The sequence below is a fragment of the Hevea brasiliensis genome, chromosome 1 (assembly GCF_030052815.1).
Source record: "Hevea brasiliensis isolate MT/VB/25A 57/8 chromosome 1, ASM3005281v1, whole genome shotgun sequence".
NCBI lineage: Eukaryota > Viridiplantae > Streptophyta > Magnoliopsida > Malpighiales > Euphorbiaceae > Hevea > Hevea brasiliensis.
In genome coordinates, this window is record NC_079493.1 from 103,410,782 (window position 1) to 103,438,059 (window position 27,278).

The window sequence follows — 27,278 nt, forward strand, 5'->3', positions numbered from 1 at the left end:
TAAAAATATGTACAAGATACATACTAAATGATATGCTCTAGGGCATACTACTAACAAGTTTAAGTAGGTATCCAATCCACTCCAACTCTAATACAACGAGTTTGAGTAGTTTTTAATTGAGTTTAGGTTGTTCGGGTTTAAAATTTTATACTTGCCATGAGTTCTAATAGGTTCAAAAATTAGAGGTGTAATGAGTTAGACACCTGCAACATTCTCCCAATATGTTTGAAAAGTAGAGCTATATTGAAAAGGGTAAGTTTTGAAACCTCAAACCTCCTTCCTTTTTAGCAGCTGAAAGCATATGACAACTAGTCTAGTGAATGTTATGATCTTCTATAGATTGCTCCACCCAAGCCTTGCTACCAACTATTCCAACTCATGACACAGACAAAGGAAGAAGAAAACAAGTCATAGCATATGAGGGTACAGCTTAAATGATAGGTTTGATCAGAGCACCTCCTTCCCTTTGACAATGATGTTGCATACAACCCTTTCTACTTATTCAAAACTCAATCCCAAATAATATTGAACACGTCTTTTTTGGATCTCCTAATGATAGAAGGAAGACTAAGATATTTGGTAGGGCTACCAACAACTTTTACACCAATCACAAATACTAGAATAGAGATCTTGTTGTAAATCACTTTGCATGATTTAACTAGTTGATAACTCATATTTGTCCAAATTGATTTATTGACTTGAAGCTTTTTTGTAAGTCTTGAGGATACCACTCCTCACCTCAACCACTTAAAGAGAAGCATGCCCAAATAAAAGGTTGATATCTATCAAAAAAAGAGATGGTTAACGGCAGAGTTGAATGAGTGATCCATAAACCATGGAGAGCTCCTAACACTTCTGCTTGTATGATAAGAGACGAGAGATCTTTTACACACAATAGAAACAAAAATGGTGATAAAGAGTTTCCTTGTTGAAGGCCTTTACAGGGTGAAAAGTGACTGAAAGAATACCATTAATGAACAAAGAATATGATACAATAGTCTTCATAATCAGGTGAACACAAATTGGTGAAAACCCAACTTAAGTATTATATTTTTCAAAAATGACTACGAACAAAACAAAGGGATAAATTTTGATAACTATCCCTGAACTTATCTAGTCATAACATTACAGTCCCTCAACTTAAAAATGTAACATAAAATCTCATCAACTTTCAAATTTTGCATAGTAAAATCCCTCTAACCTTCAATTATCAGTTTTTCAATTAGGCGCTGACCTAGACAGTTTCAGCATGGAGCTTAGTCAGTATTTCTCTTTTCTCTCTCAAGCCATATGTAAATTGAATCCTTTTTCTCTCTATAGACAGAATAATTTTTTATGCATAAAGAGAATAATTTTACACTTTGCATAAGAGAGGAGAGAAAAATATTGACTAAGTATCATGCGAGAGCGATTTACATTAGTTTCTAATTGAAAAATCAGTAATTGAAAGTCAGAGAGATTTTAATGTGTAAAATTTAAAATTTTATAGCGTTTTATTAATCATTTTAAAGTTAAAGGACTGTAATGTTATAACTATATAAGTTCAGGGACATTTGTTGAAATTTATCCCAAAACAAAGATGAAAACCTAACTTAAACATCATATTTTCTAAAAATGATTACTCTACCCGATCATAATTAAGTCGGACTAATGTATTGTTTTGCTTTTTCTATATTGTTTTGTGAAATGAAAAGTTTCAAAAACTATAAACACATTGTTTTGAATCAAGCGCCCTAAAATAAAAGCATAGATTTCATGGATAATATGCGAAGATAGACCTCCCACCTACTTGCTATACTGAACTTAAAAGATAAAATAACACAACAAATTGGATGGAAAATCTTTTAGAAGTTCTGATTGTTTCAGTTTGAGAATAAGCACAACAAAAAGTATGGTTGAGGTCGGAAGAGTTAGCTATATTTCTTAACACATAACATAACAGAAGTAAAGCCAAAGTCAACAATATTTTTCTAAAAACAAGTCAATATATTAAAATTATTTTTTAATTATGAAAAAGAACGAAGTACTCTAGAGTCAAAGGGTTTTAAGTTAAGTAGAACGAAAACAGAATACATACATTGCAAGTTCAGTGAAGGCCGAACTGGTGATAGGGAAGGAGTTAGTTTGGATGGAGTGGTACTGCCTCAAAGTAATCACTTTAAATATCTCGGCTCAATCCTTCAAGTAGATGGGGGATGTGAGGAGGATGTTAGTCATAGGATTAAAGCCGGATGGTTGAAGTGGAGAAGTGTCACGAGAGTTTTATGTGATCGCAAGATTCCCAATTAGTTAAAAGGAAAATTTTACCGTACAGCCATACGACCAGCCATGTTATATGGTAGTGAGTGTTGGGCACTGTACGAGTCGTATATGTCTAAGATAAGAGTTGCGAAGATGAGAATGTTAAGGTGGATGAGTGGTCATACTAGACTAGATAAAGTTCGTAATTAGAGTATTAGAGAAAAGGTAGGAGTGTTGCCAATTGAGGATAAGTTGAGAGAAGGTAGATTGAGGTGGTTTGGTCATGTGAAGCGTAAACATACGGAGGTTTCAGTTAGACAAGCAGAACACATTAGGTTAGAGGATAGAAAGAAAAGAATGGGTAGACCTAAACTGACTTGGATGAGAGTAGTACAACATGATTTAGAAGCATTACACATTTTCGATGATTTAATCCAAAATTATTTAGAATGAAAAAAGAGAATCCATATAGCCTACCCTAAATTTTTGAGATAAAAATTTAATTGAGTTTGAGTTTATGAAAAAGAACGACTTATTGTGGGGCCTTGAGATTTTGTGGGGTGCCTATGCTTTAAAACTATTGTGTATTTTCCTCATTAAATAAGGTTTAATTAATAAAATATTCTTATGTAAATTCAATTTATATATTTAACGCATAAATATATTATATTTAATAAGTAAATGCACCATTCTTCTTATATCTTTGTGTATGGGAGATTAAGTTCGTCTACTTAAGACACCCAATTTTCAACTGTTTCTAACACTGGTTCCTACCCAAACCGACCCAGTTATGCAATAATGCATGATTTTGATAATCATCTTAGTTTTGCACAGCTACATTCTGCGCAGTAGCCGGGTACAATACATGTCTGGTTTAGCATGAATACATGGGATAGCTGCAAATGCATATACCCTTCACCCAATGCCTCATCAAACGAAAATCCTTACTTTCGTTGCTGTGTACTTAACTCCTTCGATAATGACGCGCAGGTTGATCATCGGCTTTATAATAACATGCAAAAGGGAGCTCCAAATTACAAGCCAACTTTTCGCCGGTGTAGAAACTCGCTGTTTTGCATCTATTCCAAGATCAAAGAGTTCTTTTCAGGACCTAGACTTGTATTCCCTGAACAAAAAGATCTCACATTTCACCAGGATGGGTCGGATTAACGAAGCAAGGGCATTGTTTGATAAAATAGAGCGGAGAAACACAGTTACATGGAATTCGATGATTAGTGGGTACGTGAAACGGGGAGAGATGACCAAAGCAAGAAAACTGTTCGACGAAATGCCTAAGAGGGATATTGTGTCGTGGAATTTGATGATTTCAGGGTATGTGTCGTGTCGTGGGAAGAGGTTTGTAGAGGAGGGAAGGTACCTGTTTGATAAAATGCCAGAGAGGGACTACGTTTCTTGGAACACGATGATTAGTGGGTATGCAAAGAATGGAAGGATGGATGAGGCCTTTCAGCTTTTTAATAAAATGCCTGAGCGGAATGCTGTCTCGTGGAATGCTATGGTTACTGGGTTTTTGCAGAATGGTGATGTGGTGCGTGCAATTGAGTTTTTTGAGAAAATTCCTGAGAGGGATGCAGCATCCCTGAGTGTACTTGTTTCGGGTCTTATTCAGAATGGGGAATTGGATGAAGCTGCAAGAATTTTGTTTGAATGTGGGAATAATGATGGCGGGAAGGAAGATTTGGTGCATGCTTATAATACTTTGATAGCAGGGTATGGTCAGAGAGGAAGGGTGGATGAAGCTCGAAATCTTTTTGATCAGATCCCATTTTGTGATGAGCAAGGAAACGAAAGCAGAAGGAGGTTTGTGAGAAATGTCGTGTCATGGAATACCATGATCATGTGCTATGTGAAGGCGGGGGATACTGTCTCTGCTAGAGAACTTTTTGACCAAATGAGGGAAAGAGACACTTTTTCGTGGAATACCATGATTAGTGGATATGTTCATGTGTCAAATATGGAGGAGGCCTCAAACCTCTTTTGTAAAATGCTGACTCCAGATACCCTTTCATGGAATTCGATGATCTCAGGATATGCCCAGGGAGGTAATATGGAACTTGCTCATGATCTCTTTCAGAGGATGCCCCAAAAGAACTTGATCTCATGGAATATCATGATTGCTGGATATGAGAAGAACGAGGATTATAAAGGAGCAATTAAACTTTTCATCCAGATGCAAGTTGAAGGTGAGAAACCTGATCGGCACACTTTATCTTCGCTTCTTATTGTATCTTCTGGGATTGTGGATCTACATCTGGGCATGCAAATTCATCAACTGGTAAAAAAGACAGTTATCCCAGATGTTCCAATAAAAAATGCCCTTATCACCATGTATTCAAAATGTGGTGCAATAATTGAGGCTCAGACCATTTTTTATAAGGTGAAATTGCAGAAAGAAGTAATCTCTTGGAATGCAATGATTGGAGGATATGCATCTCATGGTTATACTACAGAGGCTTTGGAACTTTTCAAATTGATGAAAAGTTTCAAAGTGCAACCTACTTATATAACGTTTATTTCAGTTTTGAATGCCTGTGCTTATGCAGGACTAGTTGAAGAAGGTCGAGGGATATTTAAATCCATGGTTAGTGAATATGGTATAGAGCCAAGGCTTGAACACTTTGCCTCCCTGGTGGACATTGTGGGTCGGCATGGACAGCTTCAGGAGGCCTTGGATTTGATCAATAGCATGCCATTTGAGCCTGATAAGATTGTTTGGGGTGCTTTGTTGGGTGCTTCTAGGGTCCACAACAATGTAGAGATGGCCCGTGTTGCTGCTGAAGCGTTGATGAGACTTGAACCAGATAGCTCAGTTCCCTATGTCTTGTTATACAACATGTATGCTGATGCGGGACAATGGGATAATGCAACAGAAGTAAGAATAATGATGGAAAGGAAAAATATCAAGAAAGAAGCAGCCTTTAGTTGGGTAGATTCCTCCAAGTGATGATGCTTGGAATATATGAGTTGTCTGTATGAAAGGTACAATTGGTCGGTTGCACTTGTTAATTTTCTGCTCTGGGCAAATAATTGATTGTCTTCTAGTAAGTATGAGAGCTCTCAACTTATGAGAGCTCTCAACTTTGCCATGTTTGTTTGCTTCACTCTGAATGCAGGAGAGTGAAGCAAAAAGTAGACAGAGATGGTACGTTTCAATGCTATTTGTTCCTGATGCTGCTGCCTCAGGTAACAGTAGCTCTGCAGTTCATGTTATAATGGGGCAAATTGAAGTTTGGATTCAAGCTGTGTTCTCTTTGCTGATAATCTTCGCCAATTTGTGAATGGCAATGAGCAAGAACTAGCTTTATCAAGTTTGGCTTCATCTATCTGGAGGAATTGAATAATTGAATAGCTGGGTTACTTGCCTGAACAGATCATACTAAACTAGTGATTCGGGTTTCACAGTTTCGCTTTGAAGGTAAAATTTATAACTATGATATAATTTTGTTGAGCATTGTTGTCATCCATCAATAATATTGAAGTGAGGTTGCCAGGAGCAGCTTTTTTGCCTCTTGCTGTGGAAGGTCAAACTCTCTACTTAATAGCCAAAGTGGTCACATATAGGTCTCAGGATAATTGTATAAGTAATGCAGAATAGGAAGTTTAGAATTTTATTTAGGAACTTTAATTATTAGAGAATTAGGAAATTTGAAGAGTTTTTATTGTTTCAGAATTTTATTATTATTAGGTCTAATGTTTCTGAGTTTATCTTATTTAGTATTTCTAATTAGAGTTGAATTAGGATTTCTATTCCTAATTTGATTAGGGATGTAAGCTCTATAAATAGAGCTAATTTTCTATTATTCAGTAGCTTTGTATTATGATAATTATTGAGATTAAATAAAATTTATTAAGAATTAGTTCTCATTTTCAAGGATTGGTCCTTGATTTCTCCTTGTTCTTGGTTCTTTCCCTTTGTACTACATCAATTTTGGTATTAGAGCCCAAAATCAATCCAAATTTCTTTAGTTTTCGCAAACTTTCAAGCTTTCAAACTTGTGTTCTTGCCTTCTAAAATCCCACCCTGCCACTGTTGTCCCAAACTTCCTTTGTTAAATTTTGCCTTTAGTTTACTATTTGTTCTGGAAAAAAAAAGTCGAAAACTAGAAGAACCAAGCAACTTGTCGTCAGCAGATGCCCGATCTGTTTCTTCGCATCATTAGAACTTCAGTCCGATGCACTTGGAGCTTTAACCCTTTGAATTGGATATTAAGATCAGCTTCCACACCCAACAAACTCACCCTTATTTTCAGCAGAAACAACTCTTAAAAGCTGAATTTTGAGTTTTTTTTTTCCCCTTTTAAGTAAAGTATGCTTTCTTACTTCAGATCCCATGAAAACTTATATTGAGAGGCTAGAAGAGGAGATCAATTACTATAAAAATGTTCTCGAAGAAATTAATTGTGACATTGGATTTCATAAGGATCAATTACTATCTCTTTTTCATTGGATAGATATTTATAGTTATAGATGTGATTGGAAAAGATGTTCTTTTTTATATGGTGAATATCGAGAAGTTAGGCAGATTTTACTAGATAAGGAAAGGGAATATGAAGATTTACAATCATTTTTACAAGTTAAGGAAAAAAAGCTTGAAGAATGCAGGAAAGAACTTGTGATTTCAGGTGTGAAAAAATTGAAAGCACAGCTTGATAAATTATCAAAACTAGAATTATAGATTGATGAGTTATCAAAAATAGAGCTTAATAAGTTATCGGTAACTGTGCAAGAACTTAAAGAAGAAATTCAAATTGTAAATCAAGGAAAGAAGCTTGACGTTGGAGATGAACAAGAAGAAAAATTCGAAGAACAGTTTGAAGATGAGAACAAGGAACAAAAAGAGCAACATAGAGAAACAAAGGTTGAAGAGTATGAGATTGAAGAATGCAACGATTCAAGTCTTGAGCATTCACATGTTGAAGAGCCTTTTCCAGGGCAAGAAATTGATAAAACTGCACAACCAAAACTTGAGGAAGATATATTGGGGAATGAAGAAGATTCTATGAAGATATCAATGAAAATTGAAGATTCTATTGAGTTAAAGGGCATTTCAACTGTTGTTCTATTTAATTTTATCTTCCCAGATGTTTCTAAGAATACAAAAGCAAGCACAAATTTCTTCAAATCATTCTTATTGCTACTGTTCAAGAAGATTATATTGTGTATTCTCCTTACTTGGTTCTTGATCCTTTAACACTTTCGAACTCGAGATCGAGTTTTCTCCAACCAGGGGAGAATAATGTAGAATAGAAAGTTTAGAATTTTATTTAGGAATTTTAATTATTATAAAATTAGGAAATTTGAAGAATTTTTATTGTTTAGGAATTTTATTATTATTAATTTTATTATTTTCCAATTTATCTTATTTAGTATTCCTAATTAGAGTTGAATTAAGATTTCTATTCCTAATTTGATTAGGGTTGTAAGCTCTATACTAATTTCTATTATTCAGTAGCTTTGGATTATTATTATTATTGAGATTAAAAAAAATTATTGAGAATTAGTTCTCTCTTTCAAGGAGTGGCCCTTGATTTTTCCTAGTTCTTTATTCTTCTTTATTTGTTCTACATCAATTTTGGTATCACAACCTAAAATCGATCTAAATTTTCATCATTTTCTGCAAAATTGCTAGACTTCTCATTCAAGTCTTCCCATTCCTTAGATTCCCATTGGTGTTTTTTGTCCTTCGAAATTTTTAATTGCTGCCTACAATTCAAATAAAAAAAAAAGTGGAAAACCAGAAGAACCTAGCAACTCATCATCAGCCGATCTGTCTCTTTGCGTTGTCAGAACTTCAGTCCTACGCCTCTGGAGCTTTAACCCAACTGATCGGGTATTTAGATCAGCTTCCACACCCAATAAGCTCACCTAGCTTTATTGTGAGCCTACAAGCAACGGATTTGGCCCCAGCAACAACCCACATCAAATAGCCACATCAGCTTGTCGCTTCAATGCCACATCACCTACCATCACTGCCATGTCATCACTGCCACATCAACAAAATTTTAAGAGTTTCTTTCCTTGCTAAGTTCGACATCCTGCATCTGATTTTGTAGCTTGTTTTCAGCAAAAGCAACTCTTAAAAGCTGAATTTTGATTTTTTTTTTCTTCAAGTAAGGTATGTTTTCTTACTTCAAATGTCATAGAAACTTATATTGAAAGGCTAGAGGAGAAGATCAATTACTACAAAAATGTTCTTGAAGAAATTAATTATGACATTGTATTTAGATAGATAATTATCTCTTTGTCATTAGATAGATAATTATAGTTATAGACGTGATCGTGAAAGGTGTTCTTTTTTACATGGTGAATATCGAGAAGTTAGACCGATTTTACTAGATAAAGAAAGGGAATATGAAGATTTGCAACAATTCTTACAAGTTAAGGAAAGAGAGCTTGAAGAATGCAGGAAAGAACTTTTGATTTCAAGTGTGAAAAAGTATAGATTGATAAGTTATCAAAAATAGAAGTAAAGGTTGATGAGTTATCAAAAATAGAGCTTAATGAGTTATCGGTAGTTGTGCAAGAACTTAAAGAAGAAATTCAAATTGTAAATCAAGAAAAGAAGCTTGACGTTGAAGATGAACCACAAGAAAAATTCGAAGAGCAGCTTAAAGATGAGAACGAGGAACAAAAAGAGCAACCTAGAGAAACAAAGGTTGAAGAGTATGAGATTGAAGAATTCAACGATTCAAGTCTTGAGCATTCACATGTTGAAGAGCCTTTTCCAGAGCAAGAAATTTATAAAACCACACAACCAAAGCTTGAGCAATATATATTGGGGAATGAAGAAGATTCTATGGAGACATCAATGAAAATTAAAGATCCTATTGAGTTAGGAAATTTTATTTAGGAAGCTTAATAGGAAGCTTAGAATTTTATTTTATTTAGGAACTTTAATTATTATAGAATTAGGAAATTTGAAGAGTTTTTATTGTTTAGGAATTTATTATTAGTAGGTCTAATATTTCTTAATTTATTTTATTTAGTATTTTTAATTAGAGTTGAATTAGGATTTCTATTCCTAATTTGATTAGGGTTGTAAGCTCTATAAATAGAGTTAATTTTCTATTATTCAGTAGCTTTGGATTATGATTATTATTGAGATTAAATAAAATTATTGAGAATTAGTTCTCTTTTTCAATGATTGGTCCTTGATTTCTCCTTGTTCTTGGTTCTTTCCCTTTGTTCTACATTAATAAGTTAAAGTAGTTGAGCTCTTCTTAGAAACTAATTATTATTTTACTGTTATGTGTAGTTTCTTTACAGTATGAAGATCATGTGCTTTACCTTCTTTTATGTGGGTTTTCTGTGTATGTCCTGGTTATTAGACACCTGAGTAAAGTTAAAAAAAAAAAAAAAAATTGTCCGCAACATGGAGTCTTGAACAGATCAACAATTATAGTTCTGTGGTTGATTTGCTTCGTAATTCGTTGCATCTTCTCACTGGTAAATGTAACATACTATAGGAGGAGGAAGAGGAATAAGTAGTTAGGGATGTTGGATAAGGAGGGATTTTGGAGGGAAATACTGTTGAAAGTAGCAGTTAGCATATCTGATTGTTAGGGAGTAGTTATCATAACTGCATTAGCCAATTCCTGAGTAACTACTCCAGATCTGGTCATCTTGACAGTTTCTGAATCCACAATTGGAAGATCAATTCCTCTTGCAACTTTGGCAGTTATCAGATCCACAAATTGAAAATTTCCTCTCGCAACCTTGGCAGTTACCAGATCTGCAATTGGAAGATCAATCCCTCTTGTAGCCTAGCTCTGATGCCAGAATGTTAGATATCAGCCTGAGATCACTCTGCTGCAGAGAACACAGCAGAATCTGAAACAGAAGAATTATGAGATGAGAAGAAAGGAAGACTAGATGAGAAGAGAATAGAATCTTTGAGAGAGAAAAGTATATCTGTTATTGATTCAATCCAAAAGAATGAATTGGTACAAGCAATAAGCATATTTATAACAGAGTGGCTTATCAGCTACCAACTAATGCAGTTATGATAACTACTCCCTGACAATCAGATATGCTAACCGCTGCTTTCAACAGTATTTCCCTCCAAAATCCCTCCTTATCCAACATCCCTAGCTACTTATTCTTCTTCCTCCTCCTATAGTATGTTACAGTAAATTATCTGAACAACTAATTAAGTGAATGCGAAATTGGACTGAGTTAAAAAGTTGTAAAGAATGGAAAAACACATTATGGATGGCCAATTTTTTGAATATGCTAAATAATGCTCTAAAACATGTTGGAGTCGTGTTTATGATAAAAATGGAGGTCTTGGAGCTTTTAGACAACATGTTTTCCTGACTTCACTGGTAGAGTAGTTATTGAGTTGTTTATGAGAATATTGAATTCACATGTTTTATTCCTGAAATGAACAAAGGCATAGGAATCGATCATGAATCTTTTAGCGACCTTGTGAATAATAACATTTGAACTGTTTATTAATTTTCTTGAATTGTTAACTGTGGAATGATGATGCATTCATTTTGTTCTTGTTTGTTTAGCATATGTATTTTATTTTTGTTCATTTCCTTTTCTTCCCTGGCATGCATTTCTTTTACTTTGCAATTTTTTTATGGTAATTCCCTTTCTCTGCCAACTTATACCTGACAGCTGATTAATTTATCTGCTAGTATGTGTTAATTTCATGCTTTGTTTCTGTGTCTAGAGCAATGTTATGTGGGGTCTGATTTCATTTCTTGAGGCATCATTCATTTCTTCAGGATCAATGGTACAAACTCTTTCAATACTTAGGACAGATGGTAAAACTTATTTGGCAGTTGGCACCCTTCTCACAAAGAAAGAATTTCAACAAGTCTGGAGGACTCAGGAGTTTTGCTGTCTGCAATGAAGGTGTGGAAGTTTGTTGCTCTTTGTCCTTATTGTTGCAAGAGGTCTGGTCCTCAAGAAACCAAAATTAAGCCATTGGTCTGTCTGACAGTTTATTTGTTGACTAGTCCAATTCACGCATTCAAACTATGGTCAATGATGCAATTAAATATTGGAATTGAACACTGTTTTTTTGGTCTTGTGTCCTGGCATTTTACTCTTTAAGTTGAAAACAATGATAAGCAAGTAACATTAACTTCTGGGTTTTATTTTTTGTGCCCTGATATTAAATCTTCAACTGAGCTAGCAGCTGGACTTAGAGAATTTGTGTTTTATTCTGCTTACAATCTGAAGGCAGAAAGACATGTTATCTGAAATGTGTCATGTTATCTTAAATGTCTTTGCATATTCCACCAAACTCAACTCAACTAAGCCTTTATCCCAAAAATTTGGGGTCGGCTATATGGATTCGCTTTCTCCACTTTAAACGATTTTGGATTAAATCCTCAGAAATGTATAATACTTCTAGGTCATGTTTTACTACTCCTCCAAGTCAATTTAGGTCTACCCCTTTTTTTCTTTATATCCTCTAACTTAATGTGCTCTACTTGTCTAACTGGAGCCTCCGTATGTCTACGCTTCACATGACCAAACCACCTTAATTTCCCTTCTCTCAACTTATCCTCAATTGGCACTACTCCTACCTTTTCTCTAATACTCTCGTTACAGACTTTATCTAGTCTAGTATGGCCACTCATTCACCTTAACATTCTCGTCTCTGCAACTCTTATCTTAGATGCATACGACTCCTTCAGTGCCCAACACTCACTACCATATAACATAGCCAGTCGTATGGCTGTATAGTTTTTTTTTATTTTTCTTGGTGGAATATGCAAATATTATATTTTGCATATTCCACCAAGGAAAAAAAAAAAAAAACTATACACTTGTATGCATACGCATGTATGCTTCAGTTGAAGAGAACTATACTATCTATAATGCTTCTGCATATGCTTATGAAAGAAATATTAATGGCCACTTTGTATCTGAAAATTGCACCAAGATGTTTTGAGGCACAGTCCAATAGTTTTTATATGTTAGTCATGATGTCATAATATTCATTCATGCTTCCAGAGAAGTGTATGTATCTAATAGTCAATATAAGAATGTGTACCTAATAGTCTGTATCTTCTCCTATCAGTTCATATTTCTTGTTTTCTTGATGCATCCATGTGTTAAGGTTACATAATTAAATAATAACAACTATATAAGCAATTCATTCTCTCTTCCTGTACTTGGAAAGATTGTTCACATACACCAACAGCCCATTACTTCAAGATACCTTAGAATACAGAGGGATAGTGGGTTCCTTCAATACATATACCAGACCAGATATCTTCTTCACAATGAACCAAGTCTGTCAAACACACGTACATGCACCATGGGAGACTCTTTTTCAGCAGTGAAACGGATAATGCATTACATCAAAGGTACTCTTTCATATCTCCAACAATTATTATGTTTCTCATAATCAATTGGTAGTCTATTCAGATGCTGATTAGGTTGGATGTGCAAATACCTGCAGATGGATACAATATATTCCTTGGACAAAATTTGCTGTCATGGTCTGCCAAGCAATATTAAATTTTTTCTTGTTCAAGTGCCAAAGTCAAGTATACAGATGTTGCAAGTATTTTGGCTGAATTTGTAGCGAGTACTTTTCTTGTATGAATCTGTAGTTTTTGTATTCTTGATCATGCAAACTGCTGTCATACAGCAACTATATAAGGCAATTCATTATCTTTTCCTGCTCATGGGAAGATTATTCTCACAAACTCTTATAAGTGATAGGTTATTTCTCATTTCTGCTTCACATAAAATGCACGCATGCACCACCATTTTATTGGCATTAGGTTATGGGGGAAAGAAATTGTATTATGTTTTAAACATCCTGGCCTCTACTTAGACAATAATACAATGCATTAAAACATCTTTGTTATCTTTCCTAAAGATTAGCTAATATCTCAAAGTCGTTATTCGCTTGCATGTAAACAAGACTGATAATTACATTGACAATAGGCTAAAATTGAAGTCTCCAATTTCAACCTTTTGATGATATCAATGAGAAACATGAATAATCTCTTGTTTAATTTCAATATTTTTTCGATGCTTGGTGTATTCCGTTATTGTTAATAGCTTATCAATCAATCCTTCAAACTTTGATGTACTAAGAGATAATTAGAAAGCTTATTGTTTAATAATTCTGTCCTTTATTATTAGAGGCATATATGGATGACATAATGCCATATGTCAGTTTCATTTCATCAAGAGAAAAATCTCTTGTTTTCTATAATATTTTCTAAACACATAAATACAGATTACCGTTTGCCAAATTATTTGTCTTGTAAGAATGAATACTATTGCATTTATACTGAATTGATGCATTTTAATTTTTTATTTTTTTTTATGGTCAAGAAAATTTTCAATATTAGCCTTTGTTTGTTTCACGAAAAATAATTTGTATATAGAAAATATTTTTCATGAAAATTAATTTCTAAGAAAAATATTTTCCATAAAAATATTTACAGCTTGAAAAGATGAAGTCATTTTCTTTAAAATGAGCTTAGCCTCCTCTTTCATCAGAAAAATATTTTTCTTTTTATTCTCTTGAGTGTTCCAAACACTAGAAAACATGGAGAATATTTTTCAGAAATATTTTTTATAAAACAAGTAGACTCTAGATTTAGAAATTTCAATCAACTACTTGATATGATTTTTATTATAAAAAATTGAACTAAATTTAATCTGATTATATATTTATATATAATTATTTATTAGAAAATGATGTTTATTTTTCTTTAAAAAGTTATTGCAATTCTACTAATTTTTTAATTGAATTAAATATTACTTAACTTTAGCTTTATTTCTTAAAAAAAAAAAATAGCATTCATGGACGTGAATATAAATTTATTCTCCAAACGATTTAAAGAGTACATTCTATATAAATATAATGCATTTATGGTAAATAATTTTTCAACGTTCTCTGATATAATCGAGCTTCAATTGATAAAAAATAGAGACTTCTATTTTTTATTAATTAAATTAATTTAATAAACTTAACGTATTTCGTATATATTTGAATTCATATGAGAAAAATAATAATTTGTATATTCAATTTAACATATTTTCTCAATTCATTTCTCTTTTTTTTAAACCATCTGATATCTAAAATTTACTGACTCAATTAATTCGGATTTACTCCGGGTAAGTTTACAAAAGGAGATAAAATACTCATTCTCAAATTTTAAAAGTGCTTCATATCCAGATTTTAAATTCGAGATCACTAATTAAGAGAGAAATGACCATTTTCATCCCATCTCACCCTCTAGGTCAATTCGTCTCCTTTTTAATTACTAATGTTGACTTACATTATTTGCATAATGTTTTCAGATAATTCAACATACCACTACAATATATCTTGCTCTCACATATAGCAATAACTTTGCTATAAGGATTAATTTAAAAAAAAAAAAGCTTTTCCATAAGAAAAACGATTTCAATTTAACATATTAATATTTAAAATATTATACTTTCGGGATTAAATAATTCTATTATGAATTTTCATATAATTTGCTTGAATTATTAAAATTATATCAGAATTTCAAGAAAAAAAAATCTTTTAGTTCTTTCTTTTGTAAATTGAGATGTTTTAATCTTTTAGTTATAATTCACATTTGTAAATAGTCATTGTTCATAAAAACAAAAAGAATTAAAGATCTAAAATTTAATAAAATTTATAATTTAGTTTATATATTTTTAAAATCAAATAATTTAATTTTTTAAATTTACTAAAATCTATAATTTAATCTCTTCGTCTAATTTTTTTTATCTATTGTACTATTAATTATAGTAAAAATATAAAAAATATCCTTAATTCAATATGTTTTATAACATAAATAATTTAATTCTTAATAGTTTGTATTATAAATAAAATAATTCAAATGAAGAAATTATTTTGTTTATAAAATTTAAATAAAAAAATTATTTTATTTATAATATAAAACCTTAGATACTAAATTTATCAGTGAGAAAATATATATAATTAAAGATATTTTAATTATTTCTATAATAATTAAAAAATTAAATTACAGGTTTTGTTAAAAAAATAGAAAATACTTTTTAATTATACGGAACACCAACTTGTATGCTAAGTTGGTGTTCATATCACAGAGAAAGAAAAAGACTACAAAAGGCGAAGAAAGAAGAGGGCACCAACCAAGCATTGAGCCAAACCACAACCGACCCGTCTTTGCGGAGAGAGAGGGAGAGAGCTCCTCGAGAATTCTATAACAGGAAACCCACGATCCCCAACCGCAAACCTCTCTCTCTTCAATTTACTCGCTCCTGTTTCACTGTCTCAGTTCGCTAATCGATTCTATCTTCTTCAGTTTTTATTCTTGATTGATTCCTCTTCCGTTTCATAATGAAAAAGAGAGCTAGAACCACTCCCGATAAGGCGGTGCCCAATGTTTGGCAACGGGAGGTTGGTGAGCTCTCCACCCGGAATTTCGCTCACCGTCTCGCTGCATCTGAGGTCTTTCCCTCTGTTTTATCCTATAATTGTTCTCTCTCTCTCGATATTTATCTAGAGTATAGTGAGTGATGGGCATGTGCTTTTTGTCAAAACTCATGTTTAGTTGGATTTTTAATTTTGGGGTTTATTGATTAGGTGTTTTGTGCAATTAGATGACATAGATATTGCATAAAGTGATAGCAGATATCTTTGATTAGTAAAGCTGATTGTATTGTTTGATTTGTGTTGTACAACCCATGTAGTAGTTCTTGCTATGCACTTGTATGGTCTGTGGCGGAGGGAGGACAGTTTTGGCTACCAAACATTTGGTAAAATTTTTTTAATTGAGGTTTAAAAACAGAGGCAGGGCGATAATAAGAAACTATTTTACTTTTATCTGTAAAGACAAAGCTGTTTTTTTAACACTCATGTAAAATTTGGATTTTCCATAACAATGAGTGCAGATTTGGGTCTGTACCAGTTTATCTTAGTTATGGATGAGCTAATCAGTCATATTCATATTCGAGGTGATATCCTATTGTGCGTATTATTTGCAGATGATGTTATTTTATTAGATGAACCTAGGGGAGGAGTTAATCAAAAGTTAGAGTTTTGGAGAATGACTATTAAAAGTAAGGGTTGTAGACTAAGTAGATATAAGATTAAATATATGGATTGCGAGTTTAGCACTCAGTAAAAGGAAGGAATGGAGGGAAGGTTCAATTGGATATAGCTTTAGGCTCTGTTTGTTTTACAAAAAGTATTTTTGTATTTTCTAGCGTTTTGGGCATTCAGGAAGATAAGGTCAATGGAAAATATTTGTTGATCAAAGTGAAAATGACTTACTTTCTCTTTTTAAAAAAGAGTCATTTTTCATTTTTTTTAACTTTGATAATTTTATCAAAATGTGAAACACTTATATATATATATATATATATATATATATATATATATATATATATATATGAGATAAATATATACTATTAGTTTAACATTACAACCAAAAAGCGAAAAATATTTTCATGGAAAATGTAACTCATTGGATGAAGAAAAGGAGTGTGACAGGTGTACAATGCGATCTTGGAATCGCGACAAAGTTAAAGGTAAGTCCTATATAACTGTGGTTAGGCCAAATACATTGTATGTGAGTGAATGTTGGGCATCTAATGTATGTCGTACCCTGTAAGATGAGGTAAGTGTGGTAGAAATGCGCATGATGTCATGTATCTTTGGTATTGCAATAATGGATAAGCTTAGGAATGACAACATTAGTTTGGGCATGCATATAGTACATATTGGGGATAAAATGAGATGGTCTATTAAGATGGTTTGTTCATATTCAACATAGAGCATTGAATGCCTCACTAGTTAAGTACGATAAATTAGTTATATAGGAGTAAGAATAAAAAAGGTGGAAACCTAAAATGACGGGGAGGATAATAGTATCAAAAGATATATACAATTTTTGGATATTGATACGGAATTGATTTTAAACAAAGTTAAATGAAAAAAAAAAAAAAAAAAAAAAAAAAAAAGAATATATATATATATATATATATATATATATATATATATATATATGATCCAACTAGTTTAGGATTAAGGTTTATTTGTTATTATTATTATTATTATTATTATTATTATTATTATTATTATACTATCTAGTCTAACACTTTGGGATTTTGTTTATGTTTTTTCTTTCAAGCCTGTAAATTTTATGCAATGATTTGTATAACATTATGATGCAACTTGATTGTTATTCATTTAAATAGTAGGACTTATATTTTAAATTTATTTAATAATTGAAACTATATTTATGTAATACTTATATTTATTATGGAAAATTTTTTATAATTTTTTAAAACTGAAAAAAAAAATTTGTAGTTTGATATTTTGTGTTGTCGTTATTTCCCATAAATCTTATGCCCTCTATTTTATATATATATATATATATATATAGAGAGAGAGAGAGAGAGAGAGAGAGAGAGCTTATGGTACAAATGAATGTTTTATTGATGTATTATTATTGGCCACGTAATGAAAAGTTTTTGGCTCCACTCCTGTGTGTGGTCTTGGATTAGCTATCCTTATCCCACTGGCAATAGGCTGATGTTGATATTTTCATTTTGGGTTCTATGGGTAATAAGTATTCATTGCAATTGGATGGCAAGACTTGCTAGAGGGGTTTCACATCTCAATTCACTATTTTGGGAAGTTTACTTGTGGTTACAAATGAAAGCTAATTGAACTGAAATGGAATTTATAAGTTATCTTTACTGTTTTTTGATGTTGAAGTTAGTCAATGGGGATTGTTTGGATGCTACGTTATGGTATTTATGGATGGATTTATCATTTCAAAGTTCGTTTGATTATTACTATGTTTGGCTGTAAAACAAAGTGAATAAGAAAATAGATATGGATAACAGATGCTTTTGGGTTCTGCTTCCCTGGTTGTCATTCTCCTGTTGTTGTGCATTTACTATTCTGTTCTTTTGTTTTCCTATTTTTCCTTTGCCATAATAAGGTTCTACGCATATTGGGATATTTTAGGATCTCTATTTGGTTCAGCTTTTTACTTCCTAATAGGTACTTGTATAAATTTTTATTTTGTTAGAAAACAAAAGCAATCATGTGAAAATATAGTTGATAAAGATATTATTTCTACTTCACAGTAGGGAAAGGGGATAATTACAAGAAGACTTTAATTATTTATTTATGCCTTTTCATATAACGTAACTTTTTTTTTTTTTTTTGTGGGGAGGGAGATTCTTTACGAATCTTGCATCCATAGACAGAGCTCTGAATAAGTAGTTGCCTTACTTTCAGGATCTTGTACTGCGACTTGATATATACAAGAAGCTAGAGAAGCACAGAGGCTGTGTAAATACGGTAAGCTTCAATGCTGATGGTGACATTCTGGTGTCAGGTTCTGATGACAGGCGGGTCATACTCTGGGATTGGGAAACTGGGCGTATCAAGCTTTCTTTCCATTCTGGTCATAATAACAATGTTTTTCAAGCCAAAATAATGCCTTACACAGATGATCGAAGTATTGTTACATGTGCTGCAGATGGTCAGGTAATCCTATGTTTAAAAGAACATGAAGTGTGATGTCCCCATATCTTTGCAACTCAGTGTGCTGTTGTAGATTCTAGCTAAAAATCTTCTTAGCCTGAGATGATACATCAAGCAATGGCTTTTTCTTTATATTCCAAGGAACTTACTAGTTTGGAAGTGAATAAGGCGCCTTTCTAGAGCCTTGTGCATGGAACAAGGCGCATGCCTAGGTGCATAAGGTGAGTGCCTTTTAAAGGTTGTTTACCTTTCTACTGTAGAAGCGTTAAGGTTAGAGCCTTGTGAGCCTAAGGTGTGCCTTTAACAACACTAGTTCAAAGAGGGAGTGATCTCATCACCAAGCTAATAATCTATCTTCATCTCAAATATGATATCATGCTTAATGAAAATTTTAACCTCTATTTTAGGTTCGACATGCTCAGATTCTGGAGCGTGGAGCAGTGGAGACTGCGTTGCTAGCAAAACACCAAGGACGAGCTCATAAGTTGGCTATTGAGCCTGGGAGCCCTCATATATTTTATACTTGTGGCGAGGATGGATTGGTTCAACATGTGAGTTATGTGTGCCTTTCCAATTTCAGTTGACAATTCTACAGTTCTGTTTGTTAGAGAACTTGAATAGCATTGTGTGTTTGAAAACCTAAACAGTTTCTCAGTCATGAAATGTTTCATGTGATATTTGTGGGGGGTGATTCAATGGTTTGATAATTATTCAGGTGATGTGGGACAGCAGGACAGGTGTGGAAATATGCTTGCTAGTGCTTATTTATTTTAGGGTTTATTGTTAAGGATGAAAGAAGGATGCAGGTTTAGAAACACAAAAGAGGGACTGGAAAAGAGGACTGATTTTCAATTTCTTTTAATTTTTCTTTTCCTTTTTTTCACTCACCTTTAGCAGCTTGACAAGCCAAATGGTTGGTTGATTGATTCTTAGCCTGGATCGACTTTAACGAACGAAAGAGTGGAGTGTCTGGTCATTGTGCTTCTGTTATACTATTTCCATGTCCTTTGATCTTGTGATGTGATTTTCACCTGATTTTGCATAGTTGGGTAAATACCAGTACATGACACTGTTCATTTCATTTCAGTTTGATCTGAGAAGTAGGCGTGCTACAGAACTTTTTACTTGTCAACCAATTGATGATAGGAGGAATTACATGCCAGTTGTCCACCTAAATGCAATTGCAATTGATCCCAGGAATCCAAATCTCTTTGCAGTTGCAGGATCAGATGAGTATACTCGAGTTTATGATGTCCGCATGTATAAGTGGGATGGATCAACCGAATTTGGTCAACCTAAAGATTACTTTTGTCCTCCACATTTGATTGGTGATGAGCAATTTGGAATTACAGGCTTGTCATTCTCAGACCAGAGCGAGCTTCTAGTCTCATATAATGACGAGTTCATCTATCTTTTCACACGAGACATGGGATTGGGTTCCAATCCAGACCCATCCTCTCCAGTTTCCACAGGCAGCGATGTAAAGGAAATGGTGCCTATGGATGCTGATGACAAAACCACTCCCCAAGTATACAAAGGACATCGAAATGCTGAGACTGTGAAAGGGGTGAGCTTCTTTGGACCTGGATGCGAGTATGTGGTAAGCGGGTCAGATTGTGGTCGGATATTCATTTGGAAGAAAAAGGGTGGGGAGCTCATTCGTGTCATGGAAGCGGATAAGCATGTGGTGAACTGTATTGAATCTCATCCTCATACCACTGTGCTCGCTAGTAGTGGAATCGAGACTGATATAAAGATATGGACTCCAAGAGCTGTTGAGAGAGCTACTCTTCCTACAAACATTGAAAAGGTATGCTTCATGGTTTATAGCATTGATCTAGTCACTGGAAGCATATCCATGAAACTTCTAATTTAATTGTTGTCAAGGGCTTCGCTGGGTTATTGTAACTTCTAAATGAGAAAAAGATGACTTATAGTTTGTACACATGACATTATGACAAAGTTGGAAAAGACTGTCTCTTGGCTTCTAGGAGAAGAGTTAACTTTAGTTGGATTGATGTAAATGTTTCTTTTGGTGGCTTATCGTCGTGACGTAGGACATAGAATTATTATTATTATTATTATTTTTTTTTTTGGGAAACCAACAATCTGAAATTTAATTCAGTTATGTATCATCCAAAAAATGTTGAAAGGTCTGTAATGATACTTAGGCATCACAAAATAAGCCATTGCCCTAATAACAAATAAGAATACACTAATTAACCCAAATAACTATTCTCTATATTTCTTTCCAAGTTGTGTAGTCCTAAAATCCCCCCAATTTGTAGTCCCACATCACTTTTAGCATATCTACTTAAATTATACTAGCAAACCCTGGCCAAGTTTTGAGTTTTTGGCCAGACACATAATTAAAAACTAAATTTCTATTCATCACTATTAGAGAATGTTGCAATGGGGGGGTTGGTACTTCTTTTAGGCATTCTAGACCGTAGGTAATTCATTGTTTTTCTTATTTCACATGTGAGAGAAAGAGGGCATGTACCTATTTGATTCCACTGTTGGAAAAGGGGGAAATTACAAAAATGAAGGTTTTTCGGAGACTTCTGTTGAGTCTGATCTAATTGGGTTATTCAACTGATGTATAGAAGTTTTGAGGAATAATTAATGTTTGTGCCAATATTATCTTTGCTGTTACTTGTTTGGAAAAGGTTCTGATGCATGATCGCATTCACTGGTTTGCAATTGGTGACGAGGATGATGATGACGATGATTATTTCTCTGATGACGATGACGATGATTATTTCTCTGATGACGATGACGATGACGATGACGATGATGATGACGACGATGGTGATGGCAATGATGACAATGATAGTGGTGGTGATGATGACAATGATGACACTGACGATGATTATAATGATGATGATTGCGATGAGGATATTGATAATTTTGTTGACGGTTATGATGATGCAAATGATGATTCTGATTTACACTTTCTGTGTTCAGCTGAAACCGAAGGCTAGGGGCTGGATGTACCAAGTAGCTTCACCAGAGGACCTGATGTTGCAACTATTTTCGATGCAAAGGCAGAGGACTATCCCAGAGCAGAATGGCGAGAGCTCAGCTGCTGGTAGAGAACTTCTAGAACTTATATTGACATTCAATGCCAACAGCGATTCAGATGATGGAGCGGACTCATCAAGTCGTGATGACCTGTTTGGCTAGGAGATGATGTGGCTTCCTTTGGCCTATAAGGTAGTAATTGTACATAACATAGGGTTTAAGTAGAACTATTTTATGGAGCCATACAAATTTTAATGCCCAAGCGGCTATTTTGTTCTATTTTTTTTTTCATTTATGCTTTTCTTCTTATTTTACTACGGAGAATTTATTCTCATTCATTAAAAGCTCTATCTCTCCCCTGATATTTATTTTCGGCCTTATTTATTACTTGATTGTTGAATACTAGTTTGGCATTCAACTGATGCCTTTTTAGTGAATGACTTTTTTATGGGAAGATCGTAAAACAAAAGGATTTTCTATCTATAGGCAAAGATGATAAAGGTTACATGTTTCCTCTTCCCTAAATGAGCATATGTCGTAACCTGCAAAAGAGGAGTCTGCTACAAGTCTTCCAACCTCCTAATGTGTACAAGCTTGCAATCCCAACAATATCTCTAACTCTGTTTATGTAATTGACGTGCTAATCCAGGCAATGATTGCTTTGATCAAATTTTCAGGGGAAAGTCTAGGTTGGTCAATGTGCTACCTTCCTCAAAAAATTGGAAAAAAAAAAAACTTTCTCAAAATTCTGAAATTGAAATAGCTATTGAATTCTTTCAATAGTTTCCTTTATTATTTCTGAGAAATTTTCACAACATATAGTTCTTTAGTTTTATGTACGATAGCGGGAGAAACTTGAAATGCAGCTGGAGAAGAGAGGAAATCACACAAGAAGTATGATCAATGCATCATGGAGCAGCTGATGAGAATTGACAATCTCAGCAATCCAGTCACAATCTCAGCACTGGGTAAGCTTGATCTTAAGCATCATCTGAAGAATGGCTTAGACTATAATCATTGATTTTGAGCAAAGACGCTCCATGCACAAGTATTCTACAAATATGCAAAGCTCAAATTTGTTTAGCATGCTCAAGCTTTTCACTAAATGAACTATTGATCAAAAGATGATATACTGATTCCACTTAACTCCATTGTTTATGTGCTGTGTAGCCAATACCATTTTTTTCTAGATTCTACCAATGTGTGACAAAATTTCTTATTTATGAATAAAATAACCAATGGTTGGGACAGAATTCTGGGAGACACTGTAGCAAGTGAGAATTCAACGACAGCAATGGCTTATGCCAAGAAGATATTTTCAGAACCACTTCTTTTAAGGAAGCTCCAAGTGCCTTTGTTGCCAAAAGATCCAATTATTCAATTCAGATTTAATTGGTTGAAAGTGAACAAAGGCTACATAGCCGATCTTGATTCAATTCAGATGACCCCTGCCAGAAAAGTTCAATCCTTTCCATCAAGTGACATGACTGCTGTGAGTTTATTGTTTAGTTCTCTTGTTTACAAGTGGATGTTCATTCCTCCTTTTCACAGACGGGATTTTTGATGAAACAATTATAAATTGGAAGCTCTTCATACTCATTCTTGATAACCTGTCGAAACATCATTGGCAGAGTCCATAATTAGAGGTCCTTATAGACTTGTTTGCATGTATTTTTAGGCTTGAATGTGATCTATGGTTGTTAGAACTCATTACTGAAGAAAAGAACGAACTCAAGGTTAATATATTCAGCTTTGCATTTTCAATTTTCGGTTAGCTATCAGCTGGCAATGTTACATTGACGATTATAAATCTGTTGCTTGTCTTATTTGACAATTGATTAACCCTTTAAATTCTTTTGTCCATTTCCAAAATCTCTGGTCTTGGCTTTACATTGATATCTGCAGCAAGCCTTCATTTCAAACTGAGTTCACCATACTGATGGCTTTTTTAAATTTACATGTTACACTGCAGGCCATGACAATCAGTGAAACTCTTTATGTCTTTTGAACAGGTGCTGTAGATACTTAACTTTTAACCCTTAGAAAGCATTTTTAAAATGGCGTTAGTACACTGTTTGGCTTAATTCTTTTAAAGCCTTTTAAAAAATAAATAAATAAATAAATAAATAAAAGAGCAATTATTCATAATCCCAAATGGTTTTTTTTAATTAATTTTTCTATTTTTTAATTTTTTAAATAGGATAAGATTAAAAAAAATAAAAATGAAAAAAGCTAAATTATCCCTTGGTAACGAATTGCCAAGGGATAATTCCATTATTTTTGTTTTTTATTTAACCAATTCTTATTTTTTAAAATTTTAATTAAATAAGATTAGGTTAGGTTTGTCTCTAAACTCCCATAAATACATCATTATTGAGTCTAGGGTTTTTAGGGGATGAAAATTAAAGAGTTTAATTAGTGCGTTTTTTTTTTCTGCTATATTTTGGTGGGGAGAGCTATTTCATAGTGATTTTCTTCCCATATCAATTAAATTTGATCAATTTTTCTATAATTTGTATACATATCACCATTATATCCACCTAGTTTTAGACTAATTAATTAAACAATTACCAAAATTATTTTCTTTTATTATGATTATGCCATTCTAAACCATCCAATGCACCAAGGATACTTCACAATTGCAAGGAAAAAAAAAATTATATATATATATATATGTTTTTGATGGTTACCAATAATTCCATTGCATGTTTTCTCACATATATTTATTTTCTGTAATTTTTCAATATGTAGATGATATTATTTGCTTGATCTGATGATCATGTGGTATAGCCTTTTGAATTACCAAAAAATATGCTTATTTTTTTTTAATTTTTCTATGCGTTTAAAATGTCTAGATTTTAAATATATTTTTAGATTTGTTAAATTAATTATAGATTAATAGGAAAAATATTTACAAAATCATTATTCAAATCTTTATAGTTTTCAATAATAGTTGCTTGTGGTAAATATGATTCTTTTTACTATATTTTAATATGATATGTTAGCTATCATGTGGTAAATATTTAGACTTTTCTAGACAAGTTTTGACTTTTTTGACAAAATTAGAGTTAAGGAATAATTTCTCAGCAAAATTTAAAATGTGGAGAAGCACTGCACTGACTCTATTCGTTTAGGAGTTTTATTTAATTTAAATTATTATTTATTTTAATAATTATCTCTATTTATTTTGTTATATTTTATTCAATTTCCTTGCTGTATATTTTAGTTATATAGACTCTTATTAAATTATTTTAATTAATAAATTCAAATAAGCACAAACCCAATTAGGAAGCCTAAAAGTTTTCGTAGGTACGAATAGAGTAAGATGGACCCAAAGGTGGATTAAACCTAAAATCAAAAGTCCAAGATAGACTCCAAGACCTCTTGTATAAGGTTATTGACCTGGTGTGTGTGTATATATATATTTTAATTTTCTTTTCTCCTCCCATTTCTTTAGCTATAAGTTTTTATTTATTTTTCTTTAAACTTTTAATTTGTTCATATCCTATTGAAATGGGATGAATGATATGAATTGGACTTAGTAATATGCATGTAGGGGCATGCAGGGGAACTTGGTGATTAATGGATCTAAGTACATCATTTAAAAACTTTGACATGTTTAGGACTCTTACCATCCTGTACTTTAGATAAAATACCTTAGAAATATATTCTCTTTTGTCTTCTAAATGTAATATGACTTGGCATATAATTAACTTAGTTAAATATATATATATATATATATATATATATATATATATATATATATATATATATATATATATATATATATATATATATCCTACTTTTGGAGTCTGAATCCTATACAAAGTCTCCATGTACTCTTTATTTATTGAAAAAAATGCTAATATGTCACTCATTAGTAACACTCTTATTCAAAAAAATTGAACAATTAAAAAAAATATGGAATAATGCCAATCCTAAAATTTAAATTCTATACAAAGTACTTATATGCTTTTGACTCTTTAAGAAAAAAATAATAATGAGATATCAATTAATAATTAATATAAATTATTTCGTAAAAGTTTGTGAATATGTATTAACATTATTTGTTTTTCTTTTTATGGTGAAATTATTCATATAATTATAGTGTCATTTTATAATTTACACTTTACATTATTAAATTTGAAGAAAATATTATTAATTGTTTTTTAATTATGTTTGAAAAAAAGATATACATTGTAAAATCTTAAAAAGAGCTTTAGTAGGCAAAAGAACTTTTTTTCTTTGACCAATGGTCTTATTGTTTAATTAAGTTTTTTAATTTTTTAGTATCATAAATAATATAAAGAGAGTCTGACCCATTTTAAAATTAATTTTAATTTTTATTAGCTAATTAAATTTAATTTTTCATTATTATAATACTAAATTACTATGAATATTCTAGAAATCACATTGTTCTCTCCTTCTTGGTACATTTATATATATATTATAAATTAATAATTTTTAAAAAATTTATCAAAAAATAAAAAGCGTGGGTTACTATTGCTTTAGTATATATAATAATATGAATATGGCGTTGTAGTTTTCTTTTTTACTTAAATCTTGCCTTTTTAATTATATTTTGTTCATATTTTTATATAATTTTATTTTTTATTCAATTAAAAAATATATATATTTTTTCGCGTGTAAAAATTTTTAGAGAGTTGTTTTCTTATTGATAATAATTTTTTTTTAGTGTAACACTACAAGAAATTATGATCTTTCGTTGCTAATTTTTCTAAATGAAATGTGAGTCATCGCTAATTTAGTGACACGTTTTCGTTGCCAATCCTTCGTTAATTCATTTGGATAACCCAATGAATTTCTTACTTTTTCAGATTTCGTCGTTAATTTATATTTAATTTTCATTATTTTTCTTAGATTCCGTAGCCAAATAATTTTTATTAATTTATTTCTATTTAATTTAATTTTTTTAATACGGAAATTCCAACAAAGTTATGAAAAAATTACAATAAAATTTTAATTCTTTGGTTTAGGATATCATGAGCATACCACGAATTTTATTTTCATAACCTACTTAGAAAGATAATATATAATGCTAAAATGTAAAACACAATATGCTCCAACAATTACAAGTTAGAACAAAGTATAGAGAAGCTCAAAACCAAGCAAACATTTAGTACATGAACGAAGTTCTTATATCCACTCCATGTAAGAAATAAAGTGATTTAAAAGGATCTACATACCTCCTGGTCTAGCCACTCTTGATCAAGTTTTCACACAATATTTCTCACTCCTCACAATTTTGTATAATTTGTCTTTTAGCCTATACTTTTTTGACTTGTCCAGTTAAGTAAATAATTATTATGATCTAAAATGTGAATAAATATTACTAAAATTTGATTGAAATGAAAAAAAAAAAACAAAAAAAAAAATTATTAAAAATTTATGACATCACATGATGTCATTAGTGTACCTTCACCCAATTATATGGTGACACACACATAATAACTTTAAAAATCATAAAAAAAAAAAAAAAAAA

At 32.2% G+C, this 27,278-nt stretch overlaps 2 protein-coding genes across 7 annotated transcripts; both read left to right on the forward strand.

Moving 5' to 3' along the window:
• The first annotated feature begins 2,948 nt into the window (after positions 1–2,948).
• LOC110669370 (pentatricopeptide repeat-containing protein At1g62260, mitochondrial) lies at positions 2,949–13,081 on the forward strand. Of its 5 annotated transcripts, none has more exons than XM_021831012.2 (5): positions 2,949–4,445; positions 4,806–5,677; positions 10,943–11,127; positions 12,407–12,593; positions 12,689–13,081. In XM_021831012.2, exons 1-2 carry the CDS (start codon positions 3,164–3,166, stop codon positions 5,204–5,206), a joined length of 1,683 nt encoding a protein of 560 aa, XP_021686704.2. In that variant the 5' UTR covers positions 2,949–3,163; the 3' UTR covers positions 5,207–5,677; positions 10,943–11,127; positions 12,407–12,593; positions 12,689–13,081. The 5 variants fall into 5 exon arrangements, with proteins under 5 accessions (XP_021686704.2, XP_021686703.2, XP_021686701.2 ...); XM_058146293.1 differs by having other exon boundaries at positions 2,953–3,097; positions 3,232–5,677; positions 12,689–13,080; XM_021831011.2 differs by having other exon boundaries at positions 2,949–5,677; positions 10,998–11,127.
• Positions 13,082–15,317: 2,236 nt separating this feature from the next.
• On the forward strand, positions 15,318–22,143 carry LOC110669365 (uncharacterized). Of its 2 annotated transcripts, none has more exons than XM_021831002.2 (5): positions 15,318–15,697; positions 18,503–18,754; positions 19,159–19,302; positions 19,839–20,561; positions 21,421–21,927. In XM_021831002.2, exons 1-5 carry the CDS (start codon positions 15,587–15,589, stop codon positions 21,733–21,735), a joined length of 1,545 nt encoding a protein of 514 aa, XP_021686694.2. In that variant the 5' UTR covers positions 15,318–15,586; the 3' UTR covers positions 21,736–21,927. The 2 variants fall into 2 exon arrangements, with proteins under 2 accessions (XP_021686694.2, XP_021686695.1); XM_021831003.2 differs by having other exon boundaries at positions 15,321–15,697; positions 21,719–22,143.
• Positions 22,144–27,278: the final 5,135 nt, after the last annotated feature.